The 14,397-nt window shown below is 36.8% G+C and overlaps 1 protein-coding gene across 1 annotated transcript in view; it reads right to left on the reverse strand.

The window, feature by feature from the left end:
- The window catches only part of LOC128700847 (tRNA (guanine(6)-N2)-methyltransferase THUMP3), a 142,452-nt gene that overhangs the window by 78,375 nt on the left and 49,680 nt on the right, over positions 1-14,397 (reverse strand). The window contains exon 6 of the mRNA XM_053794294.2: positions 11,648-11,778. Coding sequence (XP_053650269.2) covers positions 11,648-11,778 — 131 coding nt within the window. The remainder of the gene's footprint in view (positions 1-11,647; positions 11,779-14,397) is intronic.

The raw sequence follows: 14,397 nt of genomic DNA on the forward strand, positions 1-14,397 counted from the left end.
TTTAGTGCTTGTGGGACTGTGAAATAAGCTGCCATGGGCCCAAAGAAACTTGCTAGTGGTACCCCTGTGGTAAAGAAAGTGAGAAACACCATAGATGTGAAGAAGGAAATAATACAGAAGTATGAGAGTGGTGTGAGACTTGTTGAGCTTGCTAGGATGTATGGGAAAAACAAGTCAACCATCGGTTCTATCCTGTCAAAGAAAGAACAAATCAAGGAAGCTGATGTTGTGAAAGGTGTTAATATGCTAACCAAAAAAAGACCACAAATAGTTGAAGAGGTTGAGAAGTTGTTGCTGGTGTGGATCAATTCCACAGCTGAAGAACTTGCTTCAGAGGAGGAGGAAGAGGAATGGATGAGGTGCCTTCTTCAAAGATTATGGAGATTTGTGCCAAGTGCAATGATGTCCAAATGTTTGTGCAGAAGTACCACCCTGAGCAAGCTGAAACAAGCCATCTTTGCAACAAGTTCAGTGACAGAACCATGTCCCATTTTAGGGAAATGTTAGAGAGGCGCCAGAAACAGAGGACTGTGGACAGTTATTTTGTGAGACAGGGGTCCAGTGACTCTCAAGCTGGTCCTAGTGGCATTAAAAGACAGAGAAGGGAGGTAACCCCAGAGAGGACTTTACCTGAAGTCCTCATGGAGGGGGATTCTCCTTCCAAACACTAACCCCAACTCCCTCTCTCCTCCTCCCTGTCTTCCAGATGCCATCACCAATCTTCAATAAAGGTAAGTAAAAATGTTATTTTATATGTATTACTATACATAATTAAAAACTATAGTATTTGTTGTATGTAAAACTGTAATTAATCTCTATAAAATGTATTTTTTGTGTGAGTATTTTTGGGTTTCTGGAACGGATTAATTGTATTTCCATTATTTCTTATGGGAAATATTGCTCCGAATTTCAGACTTTTTGAATTTAGAACTAGCTCCTGGAACGGATTAAGTTCGATTTTTGAGGTTCCATTGTACAACACAAACAGTTGTTTATTTGCATACAAAACATTCGTATGCATGAAAACATACAAAAACATTTGTATGCATGAAAACATACAAAAACATTCACATGCATGAACAGAAAAGTACAAAATAGCTTAAGCTAAGCTGTAAACAGTACGGTCGTAAGTACAAGTGGTCGTATATCGAGCAGGTCGCAACTCGGATGGTACTTGTATCTGTAACATTTCTGTTGCCATCATGTGAGTAACCAGTACCACCTTCGCAACCTTATATATGGGTAAGTACTGACCCGAAAAATATTTGAGGGGGTATTATTACACACAGAAAGTTAATCTCTTGTTTTCAAAATATTTGGAGTGCTAGAGGAGATGCGTTGATCAATGCTGTGATGGTTAAAGGTCAAGTGAATGCTGAGGGAGTTGTAAACCAAGTGATATTGTGGTGGGGGACATGAATACCAAAGCAGGAAAAAATGTTATAGAGGGCATAGTAGGTAAGTCTGGGGTGTTGGGGGGTAAATGATAATGGGGGACCTTTAATTGAACATTGTGTAGAAAGAGGTTTAGTAATAGGTAATTTGACAGTGCTCTATGTCTCTTGTAGGTTTAGTGCATGGTTCTGGTTATAATAATAAATGATAATTTGAAGTACAGCCTTTCCTCAATTAACGACGGAGTTCCGTTCCTAAGACCACATCATTAAACGAAGTCGTCACTGAGTGAGAAGCATACTATAATGGTACTGGGTTTGTGTCAACCATCTTTGATATTGTTTTAATATCACCTTTGCAACATTTATAAGATTTCTGGTATATTTTTAAATGTTTATACAGCAGTGTACAGTAAATTGTAATCAAAAGAATAGAGGAAATCAGCTCTAATATACATTATAAGTCCAAGTCATCGATAAATGAGTACGTCACTAAGTGAGAAGAGGCTGTATAACCCTTTCAGTGGCTGTCACATAAAACTACATCCTTGAGGTCAGGGTCCCTTGCATAGCTCTAGTAGGAGAGAGGGAGATCATTTTCCAGTAAAAGAAGGCCATAGACAGGGAAACGTGATGTCACCATAGCTGTTTAAGACATTTATAGATGAGCCATTAAAGAAGTAAATGCCAGGATGTTGGGAAGGGGTGTGGGATTAACCCTTTGACCGTTTTTATCGTATATGTATGTCTTACAAGCCATTGTTTCTGATGTTTTAATATGCCAAAACTCAAGCAACTTCAAATCAAGCGGGAGAAAGCTGGTAGGCCCACATGTGAGAGAATGGGTTTGTGTGGTCAGTGTGTGCAGTATAAAAAAAATCCTGCAGCAAGCAGTGCATAAGGAGGAAAAAAAAACTCCAACTGTGTTTTTGGATTAAAACGCCAACTTTGATGTGTATTTTCATATAGTATTTATGGTTGTATTCTCGTTTTCTTGGTGGAATGGAAGGTATATTACAGAAATAGAGATTATTTTGGTTGGTTTCATGATGAAAAGGACCTTGAAACTGAGCGCAAAGTAGCGGAAATGTTCGATGTTTGCCGATGTTCAAGAGTAAACAGATGACATCACTGTCCAATACATGTCCAACTAGCCATTCAAATATGCAGTCATGAATGGGTAGTATTACAATAATACAGTAGTCTGCATAACAGTAAATCTTCTATTTTTTGTGTGAATAAAAATTCAAACTAGAAAGCAAGAATAATATAAGAGAAGCTTGGAGACGTGACTAAAGAACATAAAAAATATTATTTTAGTGCCAGGAATGTCTGCATTGTTTATTCTGGACCTTATTTTGAAATTGGCATCTTTTTTAATTTGCGTGAAGTTGGCCAAATTGCCAATTTCTGATCACTTTATTGAGTAGTTGGCAAATGGGCGGTTTCTTGTACTCAATCGATAGGACAAATGGAGTTCAAAAGAAATAGCTATGAGTTTGGTTGACTGGAACAATGGAATTGGCCAAAAATAGGGCTCAAAGTGGGCGAAATCGTTGATGCGTATACATCGCAGAGAACGCTAACTTTGCGAGAGTGTAATTCCTTAAGGTTTCCATCAAATTTTGTGCTTTTGGTGTCATTACTATCAGGAAAAGATTATCATTTCACAAGAATTTTTTTTTTTTTTTTAATATTTTGTGACACAGAGAGGCATTTCAGGATTTGGGGTCTCGACAGTCAAAGGGTTAAAAGATAAAGAATCTAAAACAAATTGGCAGTTGTCATAGTTGCTTTATGCCAATGACATGGAACTTCTGGGAGAACATGAAGAGAAATTACTAAGGAGGCCTGGTCTCAGACCAGGTCACGAAGGCATTGACCAGGTATACTCCAGGTAAACATTGGTGGATGAATATGAAAGAGTATGAAAGAGAATGAAATTGACAGTGAATATAGGAAAGAGAAAGGTAATGAGGGTAATAAAAAATTTAGGTAATAAAAGATTGGAAATCAGACTGAAAGGAAGGAGTGTAGAGGAAATGAATGTTTTCAGATATTTGGGAGTGGATTTGTCGGCAAACATGTCCATGAAAGGCGAGGTCTACTACAGAACTGATGAGGGGAAAAAGGTGGTAAAAAGGGAAATGTATCAGAGTATAGTGGTACCAACACACTTATATGGGTGTGGAGCATGGGGTGGTGAATGTTGCAGTGGTGATATTATGCAGAGAAGTTGTAGTTTGGAGATTAAAAGGTGTGGGGTTACTAAAAGTATTAACTAGAGGGCTGAGGAGAGAGTGTTGAAGTGGTTTAGGCATTTAGAGAGGATGGAGCAAAATAAGATGACTTGGAGGATGTATAAAGCTGTAGTGGAGAGAAGGCAGAGTAGGGGTCATCCTAGGAATGATTGGCTGGAGGGGGTAAAGGAGGTTTTGTATGTGAGGGGCTTGAACATCAATAGGTATGTGTCAGCATGTTAGATAGGAGTATAAGCAAGTGGTTTCCATGACTTGATATGCTGTTGGAGTGTGAGCAAGGTAACATTTATGAAGGGATTCAGGGAAACCAGTTAGCTGGGCTAAAGTCCTGGAGGTGAGAGGTACAGTGGACCCTCGGGTAACGGAATTAATCCATTCCAGAGAGCTTGCCTTTAACCGATTTTGCCGTTAGCCGAATTAATTTTTCCCATAAGAAATACAGTGGACCCCCGCCGTTCGGCGGCTGCAACTTTCGTGAAATCCAACTTTCGGCAAGTTTTTTCACCAAAATTTATCTTCGTGGTTCGTGATTGGACACGTGATTCGGCAACCTTCTGGTACGTGTCTGCCCGTCAGCGCGCACACAAAGCCAGTCTCCTGCACTATTCACACTCAGTGTGCCATTGTTTACCAGCATGTGACCATCACCCCACGGGTTCATACAACACATTTCATAATAATTCATTATTTTTTGTGCTTGCAACTGCCAAATAAGCCACCATGGGCCTAAAGAAAGCTCCTAGTGCCACCCCTTTGGTAAAGAAGGTGAGAAACACGATAGAATTCAAGAAAAAACTCATGGCAAAGTACTAAAGTAGAGGAAGAGAGAAGGAAGAATGTGCCTTCTGCAGTGATTCAGTGATTCTACAATATGTATGATACTAAAGCAGCAGGTATCGATAAAGGCTATAGTGCCAGCCAGCGATAAAGTGTAGAATTAACAGTGTAGCAAGTAAGTTAAGCGAGTAAGCGATAGAAAAACAACATGAGAGTAACTCTCCAATGTTGTTGGATGTGTATAGGACCGCTGAACGTACACCGCCCTGCTATCTACCACCACCCTAAACCTTTGCCAACGTTTCCTTCATCAAACTAACTAACTGAACTAACATCTCCTCCAAGGTAAGTGTAAATATAAAAGTGTAAGTATAAAAGTAAATATAAGTGTAAATATAAAAGGACACCAATGGAAATATGTCACTCTTGAATTTTTTGGGTTATCCTGGGTACTTTACACATACGCTGCTATGTATGATAATCTACGTATGCAACTGTATTTGTGTATACCTGAATAAACTTACTTATTTATAAATTAAAATGTAAATATTTCTTATTTATAAATTAAAATGTAAATATTTTTTATTTACAAATTACAGTGGACCCCTGACTTATGATATTAATTCATTCCAGAAGTCTGTTCGGGCGCCGTTACCGAACGAATTTGTTCCCATAAGGAATATTGTAAATTAGATTAGTCCGTTTCAGACCCCCAAAAATACACGTACAAAAGCACTTACAAAAATACACTTACATAATTGCTCAAGTTGGGAGCTGATTGTAAGGCGGAGGTCCACTGTACATACATTGTTTAAGTGTGATGGTGGTGGTGGCCAAAGCCTCCACCGCCACCAATACGGCTACTCTCGGTGGCGGCCCTTAAACCCAACAACAATACTTACACCATTTACTCCTTTCATACATGATGACATATTTTATTCATTCTAGAGTATATATCAAGTTTCTATGTATTAATATTGTTTATAATGTCATATTAGATGAATTGTGATAGATAAGTAAGCCGTAGAGATGATAGTAGCATCATATTGAAGCAAAATAAACTCGCCTTCCTCTTGCCTCCTACACCAACAAGAATCAGTAAAGGTTAAGTGTGATGTTAAATGTTCATTTATCCATTTTATTAGTATTTTATATTTATTTGTCATTGTTTTCTGTATGTAAATCTATATTTAATCTTTAAAAAATTATTTTTGTTAATTAGTACTTTTGGCTGTCTGAAACGGATTAACTGGGTTTCCATTATTTCTTATGGGGAAAATAGATTCGCCAATCGTGAATTTCGCCAGTTGGCAGACTCTCTGGAACGGATTAATCATGAAACTCGGGGGTCCACTGCAATGGAAATCCAATTAATCCGTTTCAGACAGCCAAAAGTATTAACAAAAAATATTTTTTTAAATATTAAATATAGATATACATAGAGAAAACAATGACAAATAAATATAAAGCACTAATAAAATGGATAAATGAACATTTAACATCACACTTACATTTACTGAAGACTTGGTGTATGGCAGACAGGTAGGAGGGGAGAGGGAGGCGAGTTTATTATGCTTCAATATGACGCTAATATCATCTCTACGGCTTATTTATCTATCACAATTCATCTAATATGACATAATAAACAATATTAACCTTTTTTGGGGTTTCCGACGTACTAGTATGTCCTACACACCAGGGTTGTTGACATACTAGTACGCGTAAACTCTAGCGCCTTCAAATCTAGCGAGAGAAAGCTGGTAGGCCTACATATGAAAGAATGGGTCTATGTGATCAGTGTGTGCAGTATAAAAAAAAAATCATGCAGCGCACAGTGCGTAATGAGAAAAACAAAAACTTTAACCGTGTTCATGGTTGAAAACGGCGACTTTGCACTGCATTTGTATATGGTATTTATGGTTGTATTCTAGTTTTCCTGGTCTCATTTTATAGAATGGAAGACATATTACAGAAATTGAGATGATTTTGATTGGTTTCACAATGAAAAGTACCTTGAAATTGAGCTCAAAGTAGCAAAAATGTTCGATTGTTGCCGAAGTTCAAAGGTAAACAAATCATGCCAAGCGTCCAATACACGTCAACTGGAGAGTCTAATATTCTTTCACAAGTGCACTGATATAATTTATACCATTTCTACATTAACCCTTTTAGGGTCCAAAGGTCAAATTTCAAAGTGTGCACCAGGGTCCAAGAATTTTCAAAAAAAAATTTTGTTATTTTTTCTTATGAAATAGTAGAGAATCTTTTTCTGAAGGTAATAAAACAAAAAGTACAAAATTTGATGGAAAACTGACGAAATTATGCTCTCGCAAATTTTGATGTGTCAGCGATATTTACGAATCGGTGATTTTGCCGACTTTGACTCCCATTTTAGGCCAATTACATTATGTCAGTCAACCAAATTCTTAGCTATTTCACTAGTATTACTTCTATTCTATCGATTGAGCACAAGTAATTGCCCAGTCAACTGTTTCAACTACAAAATAAAGTGATCGGAAATTGGTAATTTGGCCATTTTAACACAAAGTTCAAAATATTCCACTTTCAAAATAGGGTCCAGAATAAACAGCGCAGACATTCCTGGCACTAAACTAACATTTCCCCTGTTCATTAGTTATGTTTTCAGGCTTTACAAATGAATTCCATTTTGATTTTTTATTCACATAATGAATTTTTATTCAAACCAAAAAATAGAAGATTTACTGTTATGCAATATTGTAATAATTGTATAAATATCATCACCGCATTTGTGAATGTATATTAGACCCACCAGCTGGCGTGTATTAGACGTGTGAGGTTGTTTGTTTACTCTTGAACATCGGCAAAAATTTAACATTTCCGCTACTTTGAGTTCAGTTTCAAGTCATTTCCAGTGCTAAAACCACTCAAAATCATCTCTATTTCTGTAATATGTCTTCCATTCTATCAAATGAGACCAAGAAATTGCAAATACAACTATAAAAAACATACAAAAAAACACTGCAATCCGCTGTTTTAATCGAAAATCATGGTCTCAGTTTTTTTTTTCATATTGTCGGTATTTTATACCTTTCTTGCACATTTTGATATTCCTGTGTGCTGCAGGATTTGTTTTATGTGGTGCACACATACCACATAGATGTATTCTCTCATATCTAGGCCCAAATTTATCACTCACAGCTTATCAGAGTGAGCTGAGCTCATGGCATAGATTTACGGTTTGGATCCTCAACGTAAAGCCGTAGATCTACGGCATGGACCCTGAAAGGGTTAATGCAGTAGTCTGCATGACAGTATAAAAATAAAAAGTGGAAAGCAAAGAATGTAAGAAGGGTTTGGGGACGTGACTAAAGAACAGAGGAAATATTATTTTAGCACCAGAATGGCTGTCTTGTTTATTCTGGACCCTATTTGGAAGTTGGCATCTTTTGAAATTTGTGTGAAATTGGCAAAATTGCCAATTTCTGACCACTTTATTGGATAGTTGAAATCGGTAAATGGGTGGTTTCTTGTACTCATTCGATAGAAAAAATGGAGTTCTAGCTAAATAGTTATGATTTTTGTTGACTAGTACACTGGAATTGGCCAAAAATAGGGCTCAAAGTGGGCAAAATCGCCGATGCGTAAACATCGTTGAGACCACTAACTTCACGAGAGCACAGTTCTGTAAGTATTCCATCAAATTTCATACTTTTGGTGTCATTATGATCGGGAAAAGATTCTCTGTCATTTCATAAGAAATTTTTTTTTTTTAACCGAAAAATTTTCGACTCTGAGAGCAAGTTTAGGAAAGGGCCTCTCGGCCCTGAAATGGTTAATAACATAGAAACATAATATATATTCTAGACTGAATAAAATATGTCACCATGTATGAGAGCAGTAAGTGGTGGATGAGTTGTTGTTGGGTTTATAGGGGCCACTGAGAGAAGCTATACATAGTGGTGGAGGAGGCACCAGCAGAACTCACTAACACTATCACACTTAAACAATGTATGCAATTTATAAATAAGAAATATTTACATTTTAATTTATGAATAAGTAAGTTTATTCAGACATACACAAATACAGTTACATACACAGATTATCATACATAACACCATATGTGTAAAGTACCTAGGATAACCCATAAAAGTCAGTGACTTATTTCCATGGGGTCCTTTTATATTTACACTTATATTTACTTTCATACTTACACTTTTATATTTACATTTACCTTGGAGATGTTAGTTTAATTAATTAGTTTGATGGAGGAGATGCTGGCAGAGGTTTAGGGTGGTGGACGATAGCAGGGCGACAATATCTTCATTGGCCCAATACACATCCAACAACATTGGAGAGTTACTTTCGTGTCGTTTTTCTATCGCTTACTCGCTTAACTTACTTGCTACACTGTTAATTCTACACCTTATCACTGTCTGGCACTATAGCCTTTATTGATACCTGCTGCTTTAGTAACATACATATCGCAGAATCACTGAATCACTGCAGAAGGCACTTTCTCCCCTCTCTCTTCCTCCTCCACTTTGGTACTTTGCTATAAGTTTTTTCTTGAATTCTTTTGTGTTTCTTTCCTTCTTTACCACAGGGCTGGAACTAGAAGCTTTCTTTGGACCCATGGTGGCTTATTTAGTAGTTCAAGCACTAAAAACAATGGAATAATACAAAATGTATTGCATGTACACATGGAATCATCCTCACTGGCTGTACATGGGCTCAGGCTGCGCACACACGTTTGGGACGAATGTCCTTAATCAAGTTTTTGGGCATTAGCTGAGCCAACATTTTGATGCAAAAACATGCCGCTATCCAATTTTGGCGTTAGCCAATGCTGCCGTTACCTGAGGGTCCACTGTACAGTGCGTGCACACTGAAAGAGGGGTGGATATTGCAGTTTGGAGAGGCAAATGAACTGTAGTATTGGAGTGCCTCTGGCAAGACAAAACAGTGATGGAGTGAGTGATGGTGAAAATGTTTTTTTAGTTTTTTAGATCCCCCTGCCTCAGTAAGAGTTCACCATGTGTTAAAAAAAATTAACACATGAATGATTAATACAGAAACACTGATTTTTCTAGTCTGAGTTTGTGACAAATTTGTTCTGTATGTACAGTGGTACCTTGACTTACGAGTGCCCCAATTTATGAGTTTTCTGAGTTACGAGCCGTCGCTTGGTCGATTTTTTGCTTTGAGTTGCAAGCCAAAATCCAAGTTACAAGTGAAAAAAAAAATATTTATTGAAAATGACATTTGGCAGGAACCCCGGCCAAAATGACACAACAAAAGGTGGTTTTGGGACTTTGTACTTATAAAACAATGCTAGTGCAATGTTCTCACTGGAGGTAATCATGTAATTATCTTTAGTTATTCTACAAAAAAATAAAATTGCTAAGTTTTAGACATTTGCAAAATATCTTGCCCTTTACTCCCGTACAAATTCCAAAATATCTAGAATATTTCCAATATTCCACAAGCCATTTATAGAACAGTCATTTTTTTATGATTTGTCAGTATTAAAGCATTTACTTCAATAATAAATGGTTGGCTACATGAAATAAATCAATAACTTACTTCCGAGATATTCATATATCACTGTACTAGTGATCTAGTGCGGTTAGCCTTTCAAAAACTCTGTTTTCTCTTACCCAGGACCAAAGAACACGTTATAGGAAGGAGCACTAATAATTTTATATGCTCGGACTGCTCCTGGACACTCTGAATATTATGGCCTATTTTATTCATTCTAGGTCATATTATATCAATTCTGATGGATAAGTAAGCTGTAGAGTTGATATTAGCATCATACTGAAGTATATTCTCCTGCCCCTGGGATAGTTTTTTTTGGGCTGGAATGGATTAATGGCATTTCAATTATTTCAGTGAGAAAATTGATTTGATATACAGTGGACCCTCGTTTTTTGTAATTAATCCGTTCCAGAGAGTGTGACTAATGATGAAATTGATGATTTGCGAAACCATTTTCCCCATAAGAAATATTGTGAACCCAATTAATCTGTTTCAGACATCCAAAAGTGTTAACAAAATATACATTTTATAGAGAATAACTATAGTTTTATAGGTAGCAGATTGGTAGACAGCAACCACCCAGGGAGGTACTTCTGTCCTGCCAAGTGAATGTAAAATGAAAGTCTGTAATTTTTTTACATGATGATAGGATTGCTGGTGTCCTTTTTTCTGTATCATGAACATGCAAGATTTCAGGTACATCTTGCTACTTCTACTTACACTTAGGTCACACTACACACACATGTACAAGCATATATATACACACCCCTCTGGGTTTTCTATTTTCTTTCTAGTTCTTGTTCTTGTTTATTTCCTCTTATCTCCATGGGGAAGTGGAACAGAATTCTTCCTCCGTAAGCCATGCGTGTTGTAAGAGGCGACTAAAATGCCGGGAGCAAGGGGCTAGTAACTCCTTCTCCTGTATATATTACTAAATGTAAAAGGAGAAACTTTCATTTTTCCTTTTGGGCCACCCCGCCTCGGTGGGATACGGCCGGTGTGTTGAAAGAAAGAAAGAAAATACGAAATATTTACACTTACCTTGGAGGAGCTGGCAGAGAGTGGCTTATGTTGTCAGCGCCCTACATACCTCAAACAACAATGGAAGAGTTAAGTTTTGTGTCATCATTTTTCTATCGCTTAATCGTTTAACTTACTTGCTACACCGTTAATGCTACACTTTATTGCTGGCTGGCACTATAGCCTTTATTGACTCGTGCTGCTTTAGGATCGTACATATCATAGAATCACTGAATCACTGAAAAAGGCATATTCTCCTGTTCGGATGACTGACGATTGGTGAGTCAATATTTTGATGAAAAAAAGTTACGATTTGTGAAAATTATGAATTCTGATGCTTATGAAAAATGAGGGTCCACTGTATGAGCAAACCGAGTTATGAGCTCAGTCACAGAACGAATTAAACTCGAAAGTCAAGGTACCACTGTATACGATAGAGGCAATGAGTTTCATTAGGCATTTCTTTTTGGTACCAGCTAGTTAACAATACACCTGTGACACCCCTGGCCAGTTTAATTTGCTATTCTACCTCTGTAACCAAGCCTGAGATCAGACATCTCCTATGACTGGTTAATCAATATAAAATTGAATTGCTAATGTTAATTCTAATCTGGTTCATCTACCTATTCTGATGTAAATCTTTATCTCTATAAAATATAAGAGTTGTCATCTTACCTGTGTCAATGTAAAGAAGAATCTCCAGCTCAAAGTTGGAGAGGTCTACTGGCCAACCAAAAATCTCGTTTACAGCACCACCAAACTGTCGAGCAGCCTCGGAGCTCCCAAAGATGTGTTTGGAACCAGTTCTGGCAAGAATTTCACATTTTTTAAGAAAGTACAAAAGGAATATATAAAGAAAATAAGCTGAAAATAACTTTCCTCAATGCAAAAAAAAAAAAAAAATTCAAAGTAACATTCATAGGTGAAGTACAAGTGAACACAAAGTGTAGATGACCATTGTTTTCTGAGAAAGTTTGAAAGAAGAGTCATCATCACAGCAACACTGACAGGAAAGATGTGTTAGAGAGGTGATGCAATCACAAGAAGAATTGTGAAAGGAAGCAGTATTACTGAATACTGTACAAGGAAATGATACAAATGAGAATCTTTAGAAGAGGATCATTTTCTAAAGGTAATGACATCATAAATATGAAATATGATGGAAAACGTACGGAATTACACAGGCACAAAGTTAGCAGGCTTGGCACAATTGATGAAGTGGCAATTTTACTGACTTTGCCTATTTTATAATAATAATAATAATAATAATAAGGGGTTAGTAACCCCTTCTCCTGTATAAATTACTAAATGTAAAAGGAGAAACTTTCGTTTTTCCTTTTGGGTCACCCCGCCTCGGTGGGATATGGCCAGTGTGTTGAAAGAATAATAATAATAATAATAATAATAATAATAATAATAATAATAATAATAATAATAATAATCCTAGGTAGTAAGTTGGTAGACAGCAACTGCCCAGGGAGGTACTACCGTCCTGCCAAGTGAGTGTAAAACAAAAACCTGTAATTGTTTTACATGATGATAGGATTGCTGGTGTCCTTTTTTCTGTCTCATAAACATGCAAGATTTCAGGTACGTCTTGCTACTTCTACTTGCACTTAGTTCACACTACACATACATGTACAAGCATATATATACACACCCCTCTGTGTTTTCTTCTATTTTCTTTCTAGTTCTTATTCTTGTTTATTTCCTCTTATCTCCATGGGGAAGTGGAACAGAATTCTTCCTCCGTAAGCCATGCGTGTTGTAAGAGGCGACTAAAATGCCAGGAGCAAGGGGCTAGTAACCTCTTCTCTTGTATATATTACTAAATGCAAAAGGAGAAACTTTCGTTTTTCCTTTTGGGTCACCCCGCCTCGGTGGGATACGGCCAGTGTGTTGAAAGAAAGAATAATAATAATGATAATAATAATATCTTTATTTACTACAAGTACATGTACATGGTATACAGACCATAGCTGACATCAGTGACATACGTACTACTATATAGAAAGCCCCTTGTTATGCTCATCATTTCGAGCAAATTAGGTCAGTGTCCCAGAATGTGACCCACACCAGTCGACTAACACCCAGGTACCCATTTTACTGATGGGGAACATAAACAACAGGTGTAAAGAAACACGCCCAATGTTTCTACTCTGGCTGGGAATCGAGCTCAGGCCCTTGCTGTGTGAAAAGAGAGCATTAGCCACCAGAGCCAATTCCATTACTCAATTTGACCAAATTCTTAGCATGTCTTCCATTCTATGAATTCAACACATGAAATTGCCCATTCAACTATAAAACTACCCAATAGAGAGCACAGTAATTGGTAATTTGGCAATTTTCTGAAAAATTAAAAAAATTCAAATTGAAAAACAGAGTCTTAAATATACATTACAGTGGTACCTTGACTTACGAATTGAATTCATTCTGTGGCCGAGCTTGTAACTCAATTTGCTCATACATTGTATATCAAGTCAATTTTCCTCACCGAAATTTACTGAAATGCCATTAATCTGTTCCAGCCCCCCAAAAAACCACCTCAGGGTATATTTTGTATCTATGCATCTATATATTGTATCCTTATGTAGCACAGATTTCAGGAACATAACCCACATGAATTATGAATGTCTACTGTATGTTAGCTGTGTTACTAGCTGTATTCTTAAATGATTTTATTATTCTACTAATTTCTGAGGAGTAGATAAGAGCTAAATGCAGAAGGAGGAGTAAGAATAATTGCTACTGTGTTGGTAAAAGCCCTTGGAATAGTGCTCCCACCATTGTTTCATACAACAGAGAAAAATAATAATAATAATAATAATAATAATAATAATAATAATAATAATAATAATAATAATAATAATACAATATAATAATACAATATAATAATAATACAGTGGACCCCCGGTTTACGATCAGCTCCCAATGCGACCAATTATGTAAGTGTATTTATGTAAGTGCGTTTGTATGTGTATGTTTGGGGATCTGAAATGGACAAATCTAATTCACAAATTCCTTATGGGAACAAATTCGGTCAGTATTGGCACCTGAACATACTTCTGGAATGAAATAATATCGTAAACCGGGGTCCACTGTAATAATAATAATAATAATAATAATAATATGTTGTCATTTTTAGACATTTTTCATAATTTTTTTTTTTTCATATTTTTGTTCTAAATGCTTCAAAATACAAATTGGTAACCCTATGGGTGGGTGTATGTACAGCTGCTGGACCACAGCTATCTCAGTGCCGACCAAGGGTCAAAAGGAAGGGGAGGTGAGCCGCTCTGAGTGGCCACAGCAGACCCTTGGGATGCGTAATTTTGTCTTATATTGTACAAATTTCTTACACAATGCCTCACCTAAAGAGACAGTATTCACGTATAATCAGCAAGAAGCTCAGAAAGCGATTAGAA

This window comes from Cherax quadricarinatus, chromosome 94 (assembly GCF_038502225.1).
Source record: "Cherax quadricarinatus isolate ZL_2023a chromosome 94, ASM3850222v1, whole genome shotgun sequence".
Classification (NCBI taxonomy): domain Eukaryota; kingdom Metazoa; phylum Arthropoda; class Malacostraca; order Decapoda; family Parastacidae; genus Cherax; species Cherax quadricarinatus.